At 41.7% G+C, this 24,759-nt stretch overlaps 2 protein-coding genes across 2 annotated transcripts in view; one reads left to right on the plus strand and one right to left on the minus strand.

The window, feature by feature from the left end:
* cep89 (centrosomal protein 89) overlaps positions 1-24,759 on the plus strand; it is a gene marked incomplete at its 5' end in the record, with an annotated part of 51,524 nt that overhangs the window by 16,568 nt on the left and 10,197 nt on the right. The window contains one exon of the mRNA XM_079216634.1: positions 1,213-1,302. Within this exon, the coding sequence (XP_079072760.1) occupies positions 1,213-1,302 (90 nt within the window). The remainder of the gene's footprint in view (positions 1-1,212; positions 1,303-24,759) is intronic.
* Positions 8,477-24,746, minus strand: LOC306735185 (E3 ubiquitin-protein ligase RNF182; the record flags this gene model as incomplete). Its single annotated transcript, XM_079216635.1, has 2 exons — positions 8,477-9,222; positions 24,683-24,746. 2 exons carry the CDS (start codon positions 24,744-24,746, stop codon positions 8,477-8,479), a joined length of 810 nt encoding a protein of 269 aa, XP_079072761.1.

Below are 24,759 nucleotides of genomic sequence, written 5' to 3' on the forward strand. Positions count from 1 at the left end.
CATTGTATAGATTAACAAAAGACTCATATGACTTCTTGTTCTTTCAGAGCCTTGATACTGAACTGAAGGAGTATTTTTTTGTGGTTATAATTCCAACATGGCAGAGGAGTTGCTCTGCCATGCTGATGAATATATAGAGAATAGAACATATGGTCAAAGCCATGACAAACCAAACACAAATACCTGCTAATCTGATACAAATAGAACTTGGCTCAGTTGGCTGAGTGTGTGGCAGAGGAACTGAGAAAGGTACATTTCTTGTAAATGTTAATAGATTCAGGGACTCTGCCATGTCTCGAAAGCCAGAGCCCATCATGTGTGGAAGGTCAGACTGACACCATATTAGAGGTAGCGGGTCTAAAGCTAACAAGAACCAATTTGTCTGGAAGAGAACACAATGACTACAATTAATGTGTGTGTCTGTGCATGCGCACATACAATATTATTGGTTATTTTCTGTGTTGCGGCTAGATCACATTAGGAGCGTCTGTTTCTAGGAGCAGATTTAAAGAGGACTGGCTCGTTGTCGTCGTCTTCAGTGTCTGCCTGCGACCTTCAGGGTTACTGCATTTATGTTAATATCCAAGACACCATCTGATGTTCTCGGCACAATACAAAAGATCTTTCATTTTTCAATTCAGGAACTGTTTAAAAAAAACAAAACATTATTTATTATTATTTTGGATGAATTTGTCCGACCTGAGAAACGTATAAGTATTGATATGCAAAACAAAAACATGCTCACTTATTCAAATTGCACTCCCAAAAAATGACTTTGGGAGCAGCTTTTAACAACAGTTAAAAACTTAAATTGCAATGTGCAATCAATTAGCTGTAACTTAGTTTAATTTTACAGCACAAGCTTGAGTTAAAGATCTTTCATGATGCATTGGCGCAGCACTAGCTGTGCTTTGTAGGCTGACAGATTCTTCACCATTGTTTTGATGCTGTATTTTTATTTGTATCCTTCTCATTTTTCTGCACACCTACAACCTTTGATTGGTTCTATTAAAGAGAAAGTAGGTATTGTGCGGCAGTGTTTGTACACCTCACACAGGACTACTGTTGATTGGCAACTGTTTCAACACTCTTTCATTCTTTTCCTTCATCGTCCCTTTCCATCACCCTTACTTCCTCCATCCAATTGTGTGTGTGTCCCCTTCCCCCCATCTTAGATCAGTAACCCTCTGTCTTCCTTCTCTACCTCCCCAGGCTTCGGTTCTTCAGCAGGAAAAGGAGGGATTCGTCAGCAGGATCCTGAACGGCACAATACGATTCGGAAAGCTACAGGAAGACGTCAAAGTAAGTTCCTTTATTCAAAACGTCACTTTCACACGACCATCGTTGCCACGGACCTATACCTGAAACTACCCCGCTGCACAGGCAGGTTAATCTGATTTTAACCCCTGATGTGAGAGGAGCATGTGCGCCGACATCTTTGGTTCAGCTCGTGCCTCAACAGTCCACACTTGAAGCAGGATTTTATCTGAAGCCCACTTGGTCCTCTAACGGTCCAATCTATTTCCTATCGATCAGCCCACTCCACTTGATAATCCATCTAGTATCTGTTCTCCACCACTCAGAATGCATACATTGACGAACACTCATTGACTTTCTCGCACTTCATTTTCCTATCTTTTAATAAAGTGTCGAATCAACAGCACACAGTCGGCATGTCAAACTTACAGAGAAAATCATCAATGACAGTGTTGCTGTGTGTGCCGGTCTCGTTGACTTTGGCCCATTGATCTCTTGAGTATCTCTGTGACACTGCGAGTAGCTTATGGCGCTTACTTGCTAATATCTGTGGCAATAATGCTACATGTGCTGTATTCCTGCTGCTCATTACTGTCTGATGTCTGCTGACCGGTCTCAAGACACCTTTCTGAAGGTCCCAGTCCTGTTGCGGTCTCAGACAAAGATACTAGATTATTGTCTGGTAATTAGTGTGATTGGATGTAAAGCTTCCTGCTTCAAATGAAGCCAATAATTTAATTGATTTCTAGTTACAATGTTCTGTCGCCACTTTGTTCAGACCTGTCATAGCGATTAAAAAAAGAAACACTTGTCTGTTTATTATCACCTCACTATGTATTAATTAAAAAAGGTTTAATTTTTAAAATTTTAGTGTTATTGAACTTGAATGTTTGTTTTTTTTAGGTATCTGGAGGCTTTAATAGAGGTTTGGTCATCATGGCCGATTGTGGACAGGATGAAAGAACAACTTTTGTTTCTCCCTATCTGTTTTGTGACAAGAACTGCATGGATTGCATCTTTTTCTAGAGGAAAAAAATACAAAACAGACTATTCCAGCAAATCACCATGGCAACCGTTTCTACATCTGTCTAAATGCCATCATAGTTTGAATATTACCGCTGTGATGACGGGTGTGCCGCGACGCCAACTGGTACAGCCTGTCATTATTGGTTTGTTCGTCATGCTAAACGTGAACGTGGCATTCGTCTGGCGGTGTTGGTGCCTTGCTGGAGGGCCAGCGCTCTGTGTTCCAGCTGTCAGCAGCGCTTGTCATTCAAGCCACATCAGGGAAAAACATCTCAGTGGGGCTGACAATTTTATTTGTGTCTCTATAGCAACAGCCCAGAGAGAGGGTGTGTGTGTGTGTGTGTGTGTGTGTGTGTGTGTGTGTGTGTGTGTGTGTGTGTGTGTGTGTGTGTGTGTGTGTGTGTGTGTGTGTGTGTGTGTGTGTGAACGTGATTTCTATTGGTGGTAATTAGACCATTGAAAGAGAAGAGCTATACATGTTAGATGTGTCGAAGGAAAAGTATTCCCTTCCTCATTTTAGATTTCATTCAATGCTTCTAGGGGGGTCCTGGTACACGCTCCCCTGGGAATATGAGAGCAAAATGAAGAGGTGACATTGATGTAGAACTTGTAAACAAGGTTGTGGCCCAGCAGTGGTGATGAAGCTAAGTACATTAAGGCTAGTCAAGTACTGTACTAAGATTTTGAATGCAGAACTTTTCGCCTTGTAGGTCTAACAGAGCATTTTTACTCTGTGGTTTTACTACTTTTACTTTTAGTAAAAGATCTGAGTACCTCTTCCACCACTGGGCTCTCGCAACCTTATCATCTTTAGTGGTTGTGATTAATTGAAGAAAGGTGCGATTCTTCCACTTCCCTCCTTTAATCGATTTAACTAATTGTGTCGACTAGAGCTTGTTAAAGAAATGTTTTACGGCACTATTGTCCTGAGACTACTTCCTTGTTCCCTGCCAGCCTAACAATATATTAACAAAGAATAACTCTTAAAGGTGTTAAGTTACTTCTCCTTCAAGGTGCTGCAGTGGTTATACTGGTTATAGTGGTGTTGATGACACAGGAATTGTTTCTAACACAAATTATGAACCACTATTGCAGTGCCCGTTCAAAATGTGCCTATTCGAAAGTTGCAGGTTTTTTGAGAACCGTTAATCCCAAAAACCTCTCACTCAACACGACACTTCCCTGAGTCCTCATCTATACAGCCACCATGCGTGAAGTCAATCCGATAAACAGTGAATGAGAACATTGAAGGACAGACTCCATCCACTGTAGTTAGATTTACTGGCATAGATCAGCTAAAACACAATAAACGAGTCATGCATCGTCAGGAAGTGAAGCGTCTTCATTAGAAACGAACTCCTGAAGATTATTGTCATCATTGATTCCTTTGTAATTTTTCGGTAATCATTTACAGGCATAGCGAGGAGGACATCTTTACTGCACCAGAGCCTGTGATTTTAAAAAAAAGAAGTCTAAATTGTGTCATTCTTTGATCCTCTGCCTTCTTTTGCTTGAATACATGATTAGACTGATTTCTTACTTTTATGCTATTTTGTCAATTTTTTTTAAAATGACATCTGGCCCACCACCTTTTTCAAAAGTCTGAGTTTTCCTCATCAGAGGAAGACACTAAAACAAGCACATTAGTGGGATTATCTATGAATTCCATCGGACATTAAGGCTGTGAACGTCCTGAAAAGGAAAAAGAAAGTTATGCTCACATTAGTTTAGATTTAGCTAGTCATTTTAACATAGTCATTCATACATTTGCCTCATGTGGTGGTGGAGTTTAGTCACCAAATAACCAGGTACTTTTCCATAATGAGAAAACATGCATGAATGTGCTGCTTGGGAAAAAAAACATACCACAAAAAGCCAGTTATGTCAGTGATGACGGTTAAAAGATCACTTTTTTTTTGACATTGTTTGTGGAAATAATGTGTCCATTAACAGTCCATCTGTCATGCTCATGTATATAATTCCATCCAAACGAGTTTGGTTTGGTTTGGTTTGGTTTGAAGCGCCAGTCAGCATCTTCCCATCAGATCTGACAATAGTAGTCCTCAACATGATGGGTGCACATTTTCACAAATGTTACAATTCAAAGCTCACTGATTACATTCCTTATCTATTTCCCTGCTTCAGTCAGATTTTCCCAAAGCACAGTCCCGTTTGTAGTCCACTGCAGCTCATAGGGGCAGCAGCAGGTGATTCATTCTGAGATGTGCATGTTCGTTTATAAAGTTATGGCCCTCATTACCAACCTGAAATGCTACCACATCCCGGCAGCTTTCTTTTGAGAGACCAGCTAAAACCCTCGCTCTCATTTGATTCTATCGTGATTGGAGTGCATGTTGCCACCTTATGAATTGTGTGTTAAGTGTGAGCTATAAAGAGAAAAAGCAGATTGCGACTACATTATTCATGTGTAATTAAAATTCATGCTCCTCCATCTCCTTAAAACACCTGAAATTGTTGAATATTTTAGTGACTGTGTGTATAAATATAGCCAGGTCGCAGGTTTGCGTGAACCATGTGGCTTGATGCTAGCGGGGGACTTGTCTTCCCAATCAAAATAGCATTTATTTCCCCTTCACATAACGGCGATCTCACATAATCATAGGATCGCATCGATGTTTGCTCCTTCTATTGTCAGGGTGTTGCGACCCTTGACCTCATCTTTAGTGTTTGTGATTCATTGAAGAAATTAAGGATTCTTCCACTTCCCTCCTTTTAATCAATTTATCTAATTGTGTTGGCCAAAGCTTGGTAAAAAAACGTGTTTACAGGCACTATTTCTGGCTTCTATTTGAAAGCTGAAAACCAGGAAATGAGTTGAATTTTCAAGGATTATTTATCTTCACAACTTGTCCTCGACAAACTATACTTCTACTGCAAACATTGTGTAATTTAAGCCATGAGAGAAAGAGTCCATATGCAAATATATATGTAACATATGTATATGTTAGGTGAGGTCTGTGGTATATCCTGAGTATCTCATGTTCAATGTCCTCTTATATTTGGACCAATGTGTTATTCTCTTCCCAGATGAGGGGGAGGTTTAAAAAAATAAAAATAAAAAACATGCCACTCAGTTCAGAAAAATGAAAGCAGAGTCCTGTAGATGTCAGACAGCACAACCGGGAGGGCAAACGCTCCAGTGACAAGCACTCTGTCCTCCTGCTCTGCCCACTCAGGCAGAAAATTAAATCTCTTTCTACTGTCTGACCTGCCGCAGATGTCTCTCAGCTCTAATTTCTTTCTTTTATTTTTTCTGTTGCTCCTAATCGTGTCTGTCTCTAACTGTATAAACCAGCCTCAGCACTTGATTGCGTTATTATCTTTGACTGTCATTGACCTAAAAAAAAAAAACGAGAAGCTGATCCATCTTTTTGGAGTTAGAAATACTATCGTGCTGAGTTACCAACATTATACGTGAAAGAAATTGTTCTTTTGTTATCTCTCGCTTTTGAGCTATCGCTATTTTGGTGACACAGCCAGACCTCCATCTCATCAATCTTGTGACGGTTTGAAGAGTCTTGTAAAAAAAGAAAATAGACTTTACAAATCCAGTGGATTGGAGATTAAAATGCCCCCCTTTTTTATGTAAAATTATAATTAAGCACTTTTGTGATTTTGTTGGTTTGAAGTATAACAACAGCATCCTGCCTCGTTGTGGTTGATGGCAATGTTGATGTTATGGACTGAATCAGCAGGCAGCAGACATAGAAATAAGTACACAAGCAACATATAGAAAATAATTCTCCATTTATTTCATTGTCTAGTAGCTTCTGTAATCAAAAGTGTGGCACTAAGCTGAGAGCTGCAGTCTGTAGAAGAAATGCAGGAAAACATGGAGGGAGTGGCTACAGAGACAGCTAGAGAAGCAGTGATAGTTGACAAGGGTAAGAAGGGAAAATGTAGAACCACACATTAGAGAATGAACGGGACTAACTGGACATTATACTGTCGAGGAAGGGTTTAGCACACAATTACCCCACCCAAATTCTACATATCCATTTTGATGAGAAATATAATTACCTGAAGTTTGTTTATTTCTATCTACATTTGTTCAGTCCACGGCCCTCAGGTATCAACATTGCACAGAAAAGGTTGACTCCGAGTACAATGTAGAATGAGTACAAGAAAGTTGGTAATTTTTACTTGTGCATAAATGCTCTGAGCACCCCCCAAAAGTAGTGTGACTTGAAACACTCAATTTATAGTCTTATGCTGCGTTCACACCAAAAGCAAGAGATTGCATGCAAAGTCAATGCACAGACGCGAATGGTTGGGAACAACGCGAATTTCCGCTGGGCTGCGCGAATGACGCGTTTGCAAAGTTGCGAAATTTTTTTAGATTTTCCAACGTGACGCTGAGTTGCGAAAAAAGCCAATCAGCGCTGAGATACTCTTCCCGTCATCACTGCCATCCTGCCGTTGCTGAATCAAACTGCGGCTGGTCCGCCGGAAGTAGCGCTGGAAGCGGCTTCATTCAGACGCTGTTCCTGGAGCTGTGTGCGCCTACGGACAATACTATGAACCCAGACATCATGGCGTTTGATGTTCTGACATTTGTGGAATTTCCACAACAAGTATAAAGCAGAACTAGGGGTTATTTCAATGGTGAATGGTGGAAAAGGTAACTGTTTTGACGGAGATAAGCCACGGAGATGAGACGCCCCCTTTCAGGCGCGAATGACCCAAATTAAACACACCGTTGCTGGGTACGACTGCAGCAGCTCAAGATGTCTCAGGAGATTCTAAAACACTGAAATGTATGTTTTGGTCACAGAGCGATAAGGAAAACTACTTTTTAGTACCCACAGAAGTAACTTTAAAAAAACTCCATGTGAAATTAAATATTATTAAAACTATAAATGATAATTATTGTTAAAACGGCATCGTAGTTTATTGTTTCCTTTCTTCCTGAAATCCATATGCCGAAATTGTGACGCGTAGGGGAGCGTTTGCCTTGCATGCAAAAGAAAACCAAGATGACACATAAATAATGCACGCAACCTTGAGATGCCACACAACAACAAATCCACATGGCTTACGTATGGCAGGATGTGACTTACAGCGTGACGGTAACGGAGGACTCCCATCGCCATAAACTCTACCTTTTGTAGCTTTTTACAGCCAGTACCACAAAATACGACTGAGCAGCCTGTGCAATTTTCAACCCGACAAGGAACTGAATGGGAAGGTTGAGGGGGGGTGGGTCAAATATCAAATATTTCCGGCCAATTCACAGTTGATTGGGTTATTTGTGTTTAGGCTTCACTGAGGTGTGCATTACATACTAACATCCATAAAGCCTTTTCCTGTAATATTCCATGCATTGTCTAACAGTAGACTGAAATTGGAAAAGCGCTATTTTCGCAGTTGCTCATTCAGAACCTGTCAACTGCATTCGGCTGGAAGAGTTGTGTTTCAACCAGGATATAACAGACCGACAGTACTTCAACAGCTTCAAACCGTAGATGTCAGTGCGCCGATGCGTTTCCTCCATGCATTGTTTTGAGCTGATGGCAAGACCAGTATCACAATGAACAGAGGGGGGAAATCTTTGGTAACATGTAGTGCCATGATTGCTGGCTTATGGACCTAAAGAACACTCACGAAAAAATGTGATTCAATCAGTGTCTAAGAGGTGCCTTTTTGATTTTAACTGGTCTGGACTTTGCTTTCCTTCCCTTTTTGTCATTTGTAACTCACAATTATCCAGTAATGCTGAAATGCATTCTGGGAGAGCCAAGTTAATAATGTTAATATTAACCCGACATGTCACTTCAAAACGATTGCATGAAAGATTTTTGGCGGCACACAGTGTTGATAAATGAGGGCTAAGGACTCTATCAGTGCTGTCATTATGCCAGTCAAAAATGAAAGGTCTGCTCTCAAATGTTAGGTCAAACAAATTCATACACACAGCACAGAACTAATATGGGTTACAGAAATGTAGGTATAGGCGCCGCTCCAACCAACACGTCTTGTCAGGGCTCTGTTCCTGCTGGACTAACGGGTTTCTGAGTTGCAGCGGACCAAGACTGAAGGCGGTCTGAGGCCTCTGTACTGGCCAATTATTTTTCGTTATTATTAGTCTTTGTCGGAAAGCGTATCATCTTCACCTTTTTGGGTAAAAACGCATCAAATACCTGTTTACTGCAGCTGACTTTAGCCCGTCCCATCAGCCCCTGGAGGAACAGTCACACATGCCCTGGCACAGACACTGGCAGAACCCGTAGACCAGGCAAACTGTCAGGCTCGATGGCACCAAGCTAACACACACAATGCCCATTGTCACTCTCTGGATCACCAACAAGTAGATTCCTAGAGGCAGTGAGCCAAAGTATAAGAAACCCAGTAGCCAGACCAGGATGCGCGGGACATGATTACAGAACTTGGACAGGGCGTCCTGATCAACCGGCCCATTGGAGCCCATCGATACCGAGTCCAGGCTCTGCTCGGCGTAGACGTCAGAGCTGCCGTTTCGGCTCGGGGAGTGCCGTGAGTCCCCCTGCACTTCCATTATCGTGATGACCAGGCAGTTGGAGGATTCGTGAGACGGGCTGGAGGAGGAGAAGCTCGTGGGAGTCAGGAGCACCTCCCTGTTGTGGTCGGAGCTCCAGGATTTGTCCCGCATTGCCAAGTGGGACATGATGATCGCATCATCGGGGAGGGCTGACACCTCATACTCTGTGACCTCAGTCTGGTGTCGGCAAAAGGGGCAGGAGATGAAGCCCGTCCCGTCGGCGATGTCCAAGATCTTGACGAGGCAGCGGACGCAGACCCGGTGCAGGCAGTCCAGGATCTTAGGCTTGCGGTTGTGGGCATTGTAGCGTTGGTAACAGATTTTACACTCCAGTTCCTCTGGAGGAGGACAGTCCTTCTCCTCTATCTCAGCCTGAGCCCCGCTCATCTTCAAGTCATGTTCTGGGGAAGGCGGGAGAAATACAGAGGCAGAGACACATTATGAAAAGAGATTTGGAAGGAAAATGGTATACAGTCCAGCATTACATGTGACTTTAAGTAGAATGGAAATTCCCTTTGGAACAAGTTGATGTTTCTAGCTACTGTGATCTGCTGTATCTCTACCCAGCAGGGAAAAGGTCAGGGTCTGCCTTCTTCTCTGGCTGCGAGTGTTCTCTGTACGTGCTGGTGATGAATGATTTATGGTTTGGGAGTTGGATCAGGATATGATCCCAGAGCCCTCTGTGACATAGACATAGCCAGGAATGCTATTGATCTTTGAGGAGAGCTGCTCCTCCAACATTTCCTGTTGGCTCAGTAATTTGGTGTAGAATACCCTTGAAATTATCCTTTGGATGAAAAACATTTTTTGTAGGTTTCTATTTGATCTGTTAGGATACGCAACTCTAGAGAAATGACATGTCTTAATTAAAAGCCAATTGCTCCTTCTGTTAATACTGAGCACTGAGGGCTTTAGTTGTCATTACCTGTTGAATTTATTAAGGTCAAATATTATTATTACAAAACTGTTGGAAGAAAAACCCACAGATTATGGGTGGCAATTGTTGAGTGAAAAATAAATAAATAAATACAACTTAAAAACCATCATTGGCCATTAATGACTCAGTGATGCAACCCAAGTCTATACCAATATATACCAATTTCATGTTTGTGTTTTTCAAAAGAGTCTTCACATAGGAAATTAGATAAGATACTTTTTACAAAGTAAAAGAAAATGTATATACAGTGGAATAATAGAGGCATTATTATTGATCAGATATTACAGATGTAAGCCCCAAAAATGAGCATGTATCTCTTGAGTTGCTTAATTAACGGCTGACACGAGACAATTCCAATGATCCGTTTCCTCCCTGGAGAAATCAGCATAATAATGTCAAATAGCTGCAAGCATGAATCCACAGACACCTAGCATGAATAGGAATGAGGTTAAGGAGCAGCGTCTGTACTACAAACCTTCACTGTGGCACCGATGAGATCAGTCATCTTCAGGTACAAAAAAACACCATTTAAGATTTCAACGGTTTCATAATGTGAAAATACAATAACTTCTCAAAATGAATACAATGATTAATTTAAGTATTTACATTTTTTTTAAACTGCTATTTTACGTTGCCTACTCTTTGATTAAAAAAAAAACAGGTATTAGATTTACAGAGTCATGTTTTGAAGCTTTTGAGTGTGAAACTAAATTCCGTGGAGAAGAGATGTGACGATGCGTTGTTTGGACTTGCAATAGTAAACATGAACTTTGGGGAACGTGTAGTTTCATTAATTGAACTTAATATGTGTGTCATTCTTGTTAAGTGACTAATATTTCACAGCAGTGTGCTAAGTGGTGAAATAGGAAAATGTTTGTTGGTATCATCGAAATGTGTTGATGGGGTTGAATGTAATCTTGTGAGCGATAGTTATACAGTGTTTTAGTGATGCTATGTGAACAAAGTTGTAACTTACTGCTTATGACTTTTCAGTTGTAAAAAACAACTCTCATACCTCTCTACACGGTTAGCCCAGTATATGTAAACACTGGTATTGCGCAGAAATGTTTGTTTTTGCTTGAAATGCCGTACCACAACATGTAGATCCAACGCCAACCCACAAAAAAGCTTACAAACCACACAGACGCATGCTCTCTGACAAGTGGCCTACATCTGCCCTTACACAGCCTGATGAGAGAGAAACACTTGAAGTAACAGGAAATAGGACTTGACAAAAGCTCCTGAAAGCAGCTCATCAGGCAAATAACATCAACAGCTTCTTTGCACGGTTTGAAACACAGAACAGCACATTTCCACACAAGACTCCGCCCCTCCCCAGGATCGGGCTCTGTGCCTGTCTGCTGCCAGCGTGGAGAGGACACTCCACTCAACACCCGCAAGGCAACAGGTCCAGACAACATCCCTGGTCGTGTGTTGAAGGACTGCGCAGAGGAGCTTAAAGACGTCTTCACGGATGTTTTTAATACTTCTCTGAGACAAGCTGTTGTTCCATCATGCTTCAAGGCCACCACCATCATACCTGTGCCAAAGAAATCCACTCCGTCCTGCTTTAATGACTATCATCCGGTGGCACTGACCCCCATAATCATGAAGTGACTTATCAAATCCATTCCCCACTGCGCTTCACGTGGCTGACACACGACTGCACAACCACCTACAGCACCAATCACATGGTCAAATTTGCAGGTGACACAACTCTGGTGGGTCTCATCGACAACGATGATGAGACGATGAGTGGTTTCAACCTTTTTTCAGTGATGTACCCCCTGTGAAATATTTTCAGCCAAGTACCAGTGCAAAATCATTTTTGGTTGAAAAAAAAGATGTAATCCACAGCGCTTTGCCATCAGTGTCTGTATAATGTATACAATTCTCTTCATGAACTTGTACTTTTATTGAATATTTGGAATGGATGCTAATCTTATATATATTTCTGTATCACACGTACCCCCTGGAGTGCCTTAACGTACCCCTATTTGAGAACCACTGTAGGAAGGAGGTCAGCCTTCTGACCACGTGGTGCGCAGACAACAACCTCCTTCTGAATAACGGCAAGACCAAGAAGGTTGTTGTTGACTTACTTCTGGAGAGGCCACACCCAACATCCACCACTGACCATCAATAGTACTGATATAGAGAGAGCGAGCAGCACCAAATTCCTGGGGGTGGACATCAGTGAGGACCTTTCGTGGACGGTCAACTCAACATCACTGGCAAAGAAAGCCCAGATCCGCCTCTACTTTTTCCACAAACTAAAGAAAGCAACCCCCCACCCCACCCCCCATCATGTGCACATTTTACTTTACATTTACATTTTATTTTTCATTGGTGACTCACTCCCTTCCCTGCAGGACATATATGACACCCGCCTCACCCACAAAGTGATCATGATTATGAGCGACTCCTGCCGCCCCTCACACGGTCTCTTCAGCCTCCTGCCCTCTGGGAGAAGATACCGGAGCCTCCATGCTCGCACCACCAGACTCTCAAACAGCTTCGTCCACCAGGCTGTCAGGAAGCTGAACTCTCTCCTCACCCTCCCACTCCCTCCCCTCCATCAGACTCCTATGTCTGACTGCTGCTAAATACAGAATGATAGTTTTTCTTAATATATATGTTGCCTCAATGTTTTTTTTTCAAATCTATTTGCACTTTATTATCTGTATTCACTTTATATGTTGGACTGGAGAGAAACGTTTTTTTCAATTCCTCTGTATGTTTGGTACATGTCGAGAAATTGACAAATAAAGCTGACTTTGATTACTCTACTACAACAACACAAGTAGCCATGATATTGAAAGAACCAAGATACCATACTTACTATTGCTAGAACCCTGAATCATCCTCAGTTTGTGATGTAGAGGTTAAGGCTTGCATACAGTATGACAAATACCTGTGGTTTGCAATGGTTTGAGCACAAAGCACAGAAGCAGCGATTTAAAATCCCAGCTCTGACAACGGGGGACCAAACGTGCAGAGATTAGAGGATATCAAGACACGATACAAACCAATAACCAGTCAAACATGCTGTCGTGATTGAGCGACTAAACCCATTTCCACCAATTACTGTCACATTTTAGTTTTCGCTTATCATTCACGCTATACCTGAGCCAGGATGTGCTTGCTACCTCGATTCTTTAGGAAAGCCACGCTGTGGATTTCTTATAATGCCCCCGAGGGCTGTGAAATAGGTGGGATCACACATAAGGGATGGGATGCTCAAGCAGCAGATCGGTAATTTTCAAATCAGCATTACTTATCCCCAAGTCAACTTATAAAATATGACTCAGGAGACTGAAAGAGAGACGCTCTTCGCTCCAGCAAGTGACATCAATCCACAGTGCACTGTGCTACATGCGCTATTTAATTAAGCCTCTTATTGCTGTACATCATATAGTTGTATGCTTTGTGTTTTATACAGAGCTATTAACTAAATGAGGCACGGATCTTTACAAGGAAATGAATTCATTTTAATGGCCTCTTCTCTTGAAATAGCCTTGAGCAAAAGGGGGATTATGAATCCCAATTTCCTACAGGGAGACAAATACAGTGGTTTCTTTTTTTTTTAACTGACTAATTTTCTTGTTATGTCAGATTAATGAGCAGGAGCTGTGTCTGCAGCTCAGTCAACAGACGTAGTAGCAGGAAGTGTCCATGAATTCTCGCTCCATGACAGCAACGTCGGTCAAGCTGCCCGTGAGTAGAATTTATGTATTTTCTTTTCTTTTTTTAATGCCTGCTGAGATGGTGAGGGACGTGCATTCTGTCGCCTATCCACCAGACGAGACAATCAGCAAGGACCGGGGTCGCAGCTGAGTCTGAAACAGGCTTTACAGTCTTTGTCCAGGTTTATTTTTTTCAAATGATGTATGATTCAATAAAAAAAAAGGTTGTGTAAAAACATAGAAACCCCAGAGTGCTTCCACAAGCTCCATCTGCAGTTACCTCATTCCTGTTACGTCTTACTTTACTTACTTCACCTCGTCATTAGAGAGTCCCCCTCCCGTCGGGAAGATGCTATATAAAGAAAAAACAGTCATTCATTCATTCATGACCATGAAATATACATTGATTAGGTGGATGTTGCACTGGCAGTTGCCAAGCAGGCCTCTCTGTGACTTGCTGACTGTTAAATATTTCAGCCAGCAGTCTGTTGCGTTAAAACGCCTTCTGAAACATGTCAGAAAGATGTCAGAAAGAACTAGCTGCATCCATCCCAGGAGCAGATTTTCCCCCAGTTTCCCCCAGACGTCCTGGACAGATAAATGCAGTAATAATAGGACACTGTACTGGGATCATGCAAGAGAAAATCCAGCTTCTTGTCACGCAACATGAATTTAAACATGAAGGTTACAAAGCTGTCTTGTGGAGTTAAATGTACACAAACATTCATCTCTTTGACCAGAAAAAATGGTGTGTTCTTGAAGCCTCGCAATGTCTTTCTTATCTCATGAAACATCTTATTTTTTACGTTTTGAAGCATCAACAATATTGATTGCATCAGCTTATTTTATTCTTTGTTTTTGCTCTTTTATCGGTTCATACTTTTTAATGGCACATTGCTGCCACAGTACACTACTGTCAGTGTGCAAAACCGCTCTGCAGTTGCCATAAATGTAAATTGGAGTTCCCATTAGCGCCACAGCTGTTTTATCCATTTCACACCTCGAGTAAAACTGTGTACAAACCAATCAAACCTGTGCATGTCACGCTCTCAATCATTTGTTTGATGCCAGGTCCCATTCATCAATTAATTAGACAGAGAGAGAGAGAGAGAGAGATAGATTCTGTGTCATACAAAATGTTATACTTCCAAAAGTTGTCATTTGCTTTGGTTGGGAGACGTTTTGAGTTGAATAATTACGTTGCCATTCTGGGGAACAAACGTTTCCACTGGGCTGCTCTGGTTCAAAAGACTACCGTGATTTTCCATTGTTTCTATGCTGCCAGATCCTTCCAATTTCTCAACCTTGAAATTGTTTTCAGCTCGCCATTGGATGGTATATGAACACACTCCACATGATACCCATGAGGAATCCGTCTCATAGCTCCAAAGAAAAGAACAACTTAAATGGGAGCTGTGTCGCCTGTGGGAAATAGACTGGGGCAAAACGCACACTGCATCGGAGAGGTTGCTCATAGTTCTCTGAAGGGATGTTTTGAGGCTTGCATTTGGGATTACTGCTCGCAGCCATTTAGGGAACGGCAGCTGGCAACCAAAGGAGTGATAGCTGTGTGTGGTTGATCAACAAATCAACCACTCTTCATCTGTGTAGTCACAGCAGTGTTATAAGCTCCACATAGAGAGTGAAGGAAGAAGGCACAACAGCCTCCTAGTCTTGCATCATGTATGAATATGTGGTCTCTGACTGACCGATCGGTTTGCTGTCTGACAGACTAGTTAAGTGTTTGGTTGACTGACTTATCGACAGATTGACTGACTGATTAGCTGGTCTCCACGGTGAATATGTCCACTTTGAAAGGTGAAACATTGATTTGAAAACGGTTATGTAGCTCCACTGTGGACTGGTGGAGGAATAACACGGGAGCAGGTGGACTGAAGCTGACACTTTACATTTGGGATCTGATTGGAAGAGAGTTGAGGGATGCTTAAATAGATAAAATTGTGTTATTGTTCTCCAGAGCAAGTATAGATCCTGTTATATCATACTTTGGCACACGTATGGGTTATTTCATTGCTCTGTGGAAAACACTGGAGAATGTACTCTTTATTATATTGTAATTTTAGTAACCTGTTCTGTAGATTGATTCCTACTCTTTACCAAGAGAGTGGTTTAAAGTGTCCTTGAGCAAGAAACAGAGGTCCAGCTTCACTAAACATCTCACATCTTACATCTCGGATTTGCATTTAGACAGAAAACTGGAAGCTAAGTTTGGACGCCCTCCTAAGTGCTCATTGCACTTATTAACAGTTTAACCATTAAACAACAATAAGAATTCAGATTCAACGTAAAGCTGAGCCAATTTACCGTAGTTAGCATTTTTGCCAATGAAAATCTCACTCGAACATAATATTAGTAATCATAACATAATTTGACCGGTATTACAGGATGCCTGTTGTGCAGTGTCTAGAGGCGGCTTGTGCACCCCTGTTACATTTGATCAAGTTTTTGATGTTTTCTGAAAAACCTGAAAAAATTACTTTGGCCATTATTTTAGGAAGGTGACGATATAACATTATAGCCTTTGTGCAGCCCAACAATTGTTTGTAGCCTACAAGTGTGCATTAGGATGCAACTACCAGGGGATTCATCAGTCGTGTCATTGCCGTCTGATTCCCAATTGAGCATCTGTTGGACCAGTTGCTCTGTGTATGTCTGTCTCCCCCTCCATTGGGGCACTCCTGCATAATTGTCTGTTTACACATTAAATCAAATGCCAATTACACACATGCAGTAAAAACGAGAGGTGCATTTCAGGAAGCATCCGTCAGCATGTGCCCCAAAACGACGCGTGCTTGTAGAACAAGCAGCAAAGCCCTATAGCTATAGACCGAAAAATTCCGTGTAGAGAGGAGGTTTGGGTGGATTCCAACAGTTTTCAGGTAACCTCGTTGCCTAACCGCACCAATGTGGACAACAAATGTAATTTCCCCCCCAAACCAGCATATTTCTCATACCTTGACAAAGTGCTTTTTTTTTAACCAATTCCAATCTTTGCCTAAACCTTAATCATAGCGCTGTCACATCGTAAAACAGATGTATTTGTCAACAATGATTTGTAACTGTTTCAATGGGCGCTGACATATTATGCTGTCCTGCCAGTTGGGGGATGATGGGAAAATATGTCCTTCTTAAGGATAATTACAAACAACACAATTTGTCATTCAATATGGCGGACAAGTTGGTTTGAACATCATGTACCTCTGCCTTTGAATCCCTACCAGCTCCATTCGTGCCGTTTTGTGGCTGACCCTGAGCTCCCACAGGAGGCTGAACCAGAGAAGAACTTACCCATGGGGAAATCAATAAGACTCACCTTGACTATCAACAACAAGTCAATATTTGTAGAAAGCAAAAAGTGCTTTGATCAACGAATTTTCTCGCATAATAATGAAAGACTTTGATCACCAAGATGAAAGCAAAGCCTGAGCTGGGTTATCACTGCAGCAGAAGTGTAGTACGACATTGGGCTCCAGGCGCTCTGTTGCACCTGCACCATTCCAGCCAGAATTACAAAGCAATCAATATTCTGCATGGATCTTGGCAGGACAAATTCGATGAAACACAATGTTTACTGCATTTATAGCAAATAACAAGGGGGAGATAGTAGATCTATGCTCTCTTCTACAGGAAAAATGTTTTTTAGCTGGCAAGTACTACGTGGTGGGTTTAGGTTTACAGTCTTATGTGGAGGATCTACCTCCGACGGCATTTTGACTCACAGACTTACAGCAGGAATCCCACAACACATACCAACCACATAAGGAAGCCCCTGAAACACCCACCATTTTAAACTCCTGTGCGTGTGTAGCTTGCAATTTGTAAAACCTCCCTTTATACTGTATATGGAATATGTTCTCTGCTCCCCTGCCTCCTCCTTTCCGTGTGGATTGTTGATGATAGTTTTGACCTTTGCTGTCAGAATATCTGTTTGGTGTGGCCCCTCTCAATTATACAATTGAGCCAGAAGATTAAGTTCATGCTGCCGTTGGCAGATATTTCATCCTTGTTCACAACAAATAGGTGTAAACACAGACCAGTCTCTTGGTAATCTTCCCTCATTAAAAAAACAACAACAAACATTAAATAAAAACATTAAATAAAAAAATAAAATCACTTTTTTAGCTAACTGTACCGTATAAGTTGTTTGATCTACTTCAGCTATTTATTTCTATGGTAAGATAGTTTTACAGGAACAGTGTTGTACTTTAATGTTATTGTCTTCTGTCTTAATCTCCAGGTGATGTGGTGGTTCACCTTTACACAGCGATCTGTAGGCTTCAGCCTCTATCTATCATTTTAAACTGTTTTTTGCTCCCGAATTAGGTTTATATCCTTCAAATGCATGCTGTCTGCTGCTCTCTGAATAATCTTTTACATTTTCCAAAAATAAAATGATATTTATGCAGGGAGTGTAATTAGTGACAGTGTGGACTCTCTGGTAGCTCTGACAGAATGACGGAGTAGCAGCGGGGAGGGTGAGGCTTAAAAATAAGAGTAAATCGTGGCCTCCCTACTCCGCATTCTGCACATTGACCTGTGAAACTTTTGAGCCGCTCTCATTTCGACAGATAGTCAGACATTTCTCGCCAGTCCTTGGCAGTTACAAGAGCAAATGTGTGGACCTAAAATGATCTATCTGACACTTACAATGTTCTGTCAGTGTACTTAGTCATAAACAGCAATTACTGTATGTCTCGGGATGTGGCTCAGTCCTTGCCATAAAACGCAGGCACGTAAGGTAAGGGACAAAATTGAGCACTAATGGACAGAATTTGCTGCAACGACAATACAGTCGCTATAACGTTCACATAAATATACATTACATACATGTAAGACGAATGTAAAAAGATTCCCATTGTAATTCCACCTTAACCACTGAACGATTCCATTGAGCTTATATTGCTCTACCTACAAGGAAAAGCACTCAAAATCATGTGTTATGTGCCCAAGTATATGTTATGTGCATGTTTGGAATTTGAAATGTAGCTTTTGCTAATTCTCCTGCCGTTGGAGCCAGAACTAGTTGTGACATTGATTGTTACACACCTGAGAAGGAGAGCTCAGTTAATCTGATGAGCTGTTGGCTGCGTTGTCTTCCCAGTTCTTAACCAAGGGAAAAGCATTTGTGTGCGTGTGTGTGTGTGTGCATGTGTTCGTGTGTGTTGTTGGCAGAAATGCTGCTCCAACATCCTCACGCTCTGAACTTTTTAAAAACCCAGCAGACAAAAACCGAGCAGTAGGGGTTAGCGTAATGACTCCTGTCATTACGCTAACCCCATACTGTAGCTATCCTTTGCCGTTGCGAGCCAACATCCTCACACCGGTGGACTGCCCCATACAACCAGAGCTTCACTTCCCGGCAAAGGTCAGAGATTTTTAACCAAAAGGGCATGACAGCAGGTTGTGATAGGTGGCCCATGAGATCTTCCTTGACATTGAGACATGTTATGCTGTACATCAGTAGTTTAGAAGGAGAAATGTCATCCTTTCTAACCTTTACTGAACCAGGAGAGGATACCTGACCGACCTGCTTCCCATTCGGGAAGTTATATATACAGTATTCACATGTCAGAGCTGCACAGAAACACACAGGGTTCTCCTGTCAGCCACTGGTAGCCAATAGCTTAGTTTAAGCCATTGGCTAGCCACTGGGAGCCAACCAGGCCCCTGGGAGCTTAGAATTGCAACCAGAGTCTTGCATTATCTACCACTGGAATCTGTCCAGTCAACAGCCAGTACAGTAGGAAACGATTGCCTCTTTTTTCTTTGGTACCAAGTCGTTGAGTCTATTTTCACATTCCACCGTTGATAGTAACCCCCTCAGTGTATGCGTGATCCTCTGTCGTGCCATCATCTTCAACGCAACACTCGCACTTTGTTCAATTGTACAACGTAGTCTAGGCTTACCTAGTGTACAGTGTAGTTTTGTAGGGTGCCATTTTTTTAATTTAAATCTAGGTCGGTATCAAAAAACACCAGGTACTATCCATAACCTTTGCTCATGTAAAACAAGAAGAAAACGGCAAGTGAAGTTGAGTAGAGCCCTGTCGAACCATGCATTGGAAATGTGACAGTAACTTGCGTCTTCCCTCGGGGACAACTTTCCTTTTTTCTCCCTCACTATGCTCCGATTTATCCTATTTATTAGATGCAGCAAGATCGGGTGTAGAGTACGGTATCATGTAGTCTTCCTGCCCTATTGAACTGCTTCATTAGCTAATGACACAAGACAGCCAATTTCAGCAAGAAAAGGTCAGTTTGTTTACTCATGCACTGATGCTTTATAGCTGAGAGAATGGAGGCATTGCCGTAGGGAATTTAAACATTTTGACTTGTGAATTGATGAATCGTATAAAAGGGTATGGTGTGGTTATGAGGTGTTGATTTGAATAATGGCAGGTTGACTGATAAAATTATGTATACACAGTAGCCTTTAACACAAGCCCAAGATTTACTCTGCAGTCAGACTATGACTGTAGCAGCAGTTATCGGCTGCAGCACAAATAGTTTTTCAGTGCGAGGCAGGACATATGGCAGCGCTGATACATGGTTGGTTTCAAACAGGTGGTAGGACCCAGAGGATCAAGTTTGAAACGGCATTTCCTACAGATAAACAAAAGAACCAGATGACTGGTCATTTTAGAAAATAAAGCTTGAGAGCAAGTTCAAGCGGAAAGCGTCAGTGTAGTAGTGCGAGCCACTGCAACATGCAGTATATCAAGCGCTCTCCCACAACATCCATCAGTAGGCTCTGGGTTGCCCCAGGGAAAGTTATTATTGCCAGGTCTGAGTCTGGACGCCATATACATATTAATCTATTTTCACATAAAAATCCATGAAACGTGAGTTGACTGACTGAAATGTACTTTCAATGATTTTGAAAGCCAGTGCTCAAATGTACAGGGGAATGTAATACATGCACACGGAAAGCTAATATTGCTCACACTCAAAATATAATAAGCCACAATTGTGACTCGAAGCTTTCAGACTGACATCAAATCTCAGTCCCAACAGAAAAAAACACAACTGAGCAGTTCAGAGGGGTGTGTGTGTGTGTGTGTGTGTGTGTGTGTGTGTGTGTGTGTGTGTGTGTGTGTGTGTGTGTGTGTGTGTGTGTTCTAATTTGAGCTTTGTGGAAACGTCAGTGAATAAACAATTGATATGAAGAAATGTATAAACAATACTAAAAGAACATATGTATATACAACTACAATTGCCCACTGAATTGTAGTATGGCAAATACTTTTCTGCCATGAATTTCTTTTTTTCTTTCTTTTGTTATTACTGTGTGGAGAAGGTCAGCCAGCCTCTGAGCCACAGCTAGGAGGGGAGTGTATTGGTTTGGGCGTTGCTCAGCTCAGCTTGTTATGAGGGCTAAATGTCACCGCCTCAGCTGGGCTGATGCTGTTCCCATGCTGCCTCCCCAGGGGGTTGATGGAGATTCAGGGCAAGCTTTGGAGACATTCCTGCTTTCCAGGTTAAAGTTCTCCACCAGAAAATACCTACTCCAATCATTACTGAGCACAAGTGGGAAATTGCATGTTGGTTGGGACGAGAGCTAGGGTCATATTCACGGCTAGAGCTCTCAACTGGCCGGGCCAAGTGTCCATTACACTAGTATATGAAGGGAACAGATCCAGATGTGTTTCAGATGAATATTTTGAAGGCACACATGTTAGCGGGGCCTTGTAGCAACCCTGCTAAGAAAGGACCAAGACTGTTGAGTGCTTCTTGAACGTGTAAAGATGTTTGATATCACGAGCCAACACATGTCTTCTTCTCTTTTTGTGCACGGACAATACCCTCTGTAGACTACACATCATCGACTGGTGACATCATTGTCCTTTAGCAAACTACAACAAACTGATGCATACATGATTATGTAAAAAATATGAATCATATGATTTAATTGGCAGTTGACACAGTGACACCATCGAAGGATTGACCATTTAAATTAAAGTTGCACTATATTGATACATTTTTCGGTTATTTTTATATAACTGCATACATCAAAACATTGTAAAACAGCTGGTTAAATTATTGTCGGTTGTGGTTGGATTCAGTACTCAATGACTTTCTTTGGCTGTGACATCGCGAAGGGAAAATAGCCGGTCGATGTTGCTGGCCGCTACGTACGTCAGACTATGGCAGGGTGGTGGCTGATGACATCTGCTGCCACCTAATAACCACCTAGACCTTCTTCTGAGGAGAAGCGGCCACTGGTGCGTCACCGCTGTAGGATTAAGCGGGCAAGCTCCTCCTCTCCATAGCTAATGTCCTGTTCATGACAACTGGAGGGGAATTTTTGTATAATTCACCCATTTAAATGATATAAAGGCTTAAAGTTATGCATAATTAAGGGTGTACCCACTTAGTTTTTATTCAAATATCAGACAAATAACAAATAATAATGCTCTGCTATGCGATTAGCTATACGCTGTGCATTCTGCTGGCCATGATTTATTACCCCACAAGTAATTAAACACACACACACACACACGTTACACACCAGCCTGCACTCAGTGGCAAGTTGTCAGTAAATGAAAGGCAGGTCAGATGCTTAATCAATCAGACACAGTACTTGCAACACTATTGTAGTGCTGTGCTCATTCTGTGTTTGCACATGTATATCACACTTATATTTGTGAGCCACGACAGGCAGCAGGGCTGTCTCTAAGGAAGTCAGGTGAGGTCAAACAAACACAGGACTTTCACCCAGCAGACTTCTGTTTGTGTCCCATGTGAAACCAAGTCAGTGTTGACTTTTTGTTACGTAATTTAAGCACTTACATAAGTTACCTAACCAATATATGTGTTTCACGTAAAAGCTTTCACATTTCAACCAAAATCACGATCTTTACCTAAACCTAGCCAAGTTGTTTTGTTACCTAACCAGTAGCACTGCAGCGGCTCATGCAGGCACACTGACAGACAGCTACAAAGAAGGTTGAGTAAAAAGGTTTTCAATCATTGGTCTGATGATGAGATTATATGTATTGCTTAAAACTATTGATGCTTGATTGCTAAAAGAAAGACACTCAAAGCTTTCAGTGACAAAACAGTTCAAGATACCAGTTTCAGTATCGGTACTAGTCGGTGTCATCTAGAGCTTTTCCTAAAAAGAGGAATCAAAAACAATCCCGGTTGTGTCATGTAACACATTTGTTCCATATAAAGCAAAGTGTCTGCGATTTAAAAAAACAAGCTGCCTCATGGCTGAGAAGCTTTTTGGGAAAAATGGCATCCTTTGTCTTCAAGAGACGTATCTAAGCCTGTCACAGATGATTTAATGGATGGTATGAAATGACAACGTTATAAATCATATGCTGCGGGTAAGGGTAAACGCCCGTATGTGTAAAATGCACATGTGCCCAATAGATGTCAGGGCACATCAGGACCAGTCAGAAAATAATCCCAATAAACTCAGGGGCAAATGATACTGTTATCAGTATTTGAACATCATTCATACATTGATTTAACAATGGGCAGTTTCAATTTACTTACCGCTGAACAAACCTCTCCACTATGTGTCTCGCCTTGCTCCTCAGCGTTGTGTTACTCTTTCATGGCTCTGTTTATATTCTGTATTCTCTATATTATGTGTTACGATAAGGTAGAAAGCTACATGATGTGTTTTGGGGTTAATCCCCATTGTGTAGACTCTGATGTAGGCGGTTTATTATTATTTATGAAAATGAGTGACAATGATGATGATCTGTTTTCTTCTGTATGGACTATATTACCTCTGTGGACTATTGGTCTGGAAATAATGTGATTTTATTTATTTGTTCATGGAAGAGGTGCTATCCCATTTGTGCAACAGTTTCTAGCCATGTGGAAGAAACGGTCACATTTGGCTATGGGAATAGAGAGACTCTGCAACTGTCAAACTTAATTGGACCCAAAGTCCTTTTTACCCAGAGCCAGAGACTCCGTCTCTTAGCTCTCAAGTCCATCCCAGGCAATTAATATTTTTTTCTCTCAAACTTTTCATCATCTCTTCGAGCGCAAATGATCTTTCTAAAGCGAGGTCCAAACAGTCACACAGTAACACCAAAAGATAAAGGGGAAAATGTGCAGAAATGTCCAAAATATTCAAAACCGCAACCATAGAACGACTCAGAGGAAATGTGAAATAGTATTGCTTTAAAGACACACACACACACATACACACACACAGCACTAATACAGTGCTAAGCTGAGAAAAGCAATTTCACTCCTCGTTTTTTACAAGAGTCATGAGGCTCTGTTGTATGATCCCTCAGCTCGCTGTTCTACTCATTACAATGAACAAATTTCCCACATGTACTTAAAACATGTTTCTGTTGTTCGGAGAGACGCAATTATCTCCGTGGTTGGAATTGGCTGGCAAAGGCATTTGACGTCTGTTGTCACTTTACTGAAGAGAAGCCAAGGTTGCTCTCTGTTGCCGTCTGTGTTCAATAGGCAGGAGCAGTTGGGGGTACAATATGCTTTGTGTTATCTAAACACATTGTGTTTAGATAATTACAACTCACCAGTCCTCTTATCTTGTACCGTATTTACCACATTAAAACACCTTTTTCTACTCCTGTAAAATAAAAAATGCCTCACAACCAATTCCAGACTACACAGAGTGTAAGGGTAAAAACAACAACTACTTGTTTGATTGACCCTTTATCAATCAGACAGAGTAATAAACTCCAATGCACACACACAAATAGCGGACAAACATGCACACTCAAATAGTGTGTGTCCTAATACAGACCTTGTTTTTCTCCTCACTAAATATCCAACTGCAGAGCACAGAGCAGCAACCCACAGTATCTTTTTGGGGAATTTGCATTTTGCTCTGCCTCTCCTGCTCCCTTACAGTGTTTTCTTTCATTGATTCTTTCTTTACTTTACTTGCTCTCTTTTTTGCTTTATTGCCATGACTCTAGTTGTTCATCATGATAAACATGCATGGTGTGGGTGTGTGTGTGGGTGTGTGTGTGGGTGTGGGTGTGCTGCACCACCTGCAGCAGTTCTCAACTGTCCACAGCTCAACAGCCGCTTAGATGTTGGTCTAAAGCAGAACTATAATGCTCTAGTCACAAAGATCCAAACAATAAACACAACAAATGCAATAGAAGTACACGTGTGTGTGTGTGTGTGTGTGTGTGTGTGTGTGTGTGTGTGTGTGTGTGTGTGTGTGTGTGTGTGTGTGTGTGTGTGTGTGTGTGTGTGGTTCCTCACCTTGTCCCAATGTGTGTGACTCCCCCTCCTCCACCCCAGTTGTCTCTGCTGCGCTGTCCTTCATGTAAATCCGCCTC

The sequence above is a fragment of the Taurulus bubalis genome (genome assembly GCF_910589615.1).
Source record: "Taurulus bubalis genome assembly, chromosome: 4".
In the NCBI taxonomy this organism is placed as follows: Eukaryota; Metazoa; Chordata; class Actinopteri; order Perciformes; family Cottidae; genus Taurulus; species Taurulus bubalis.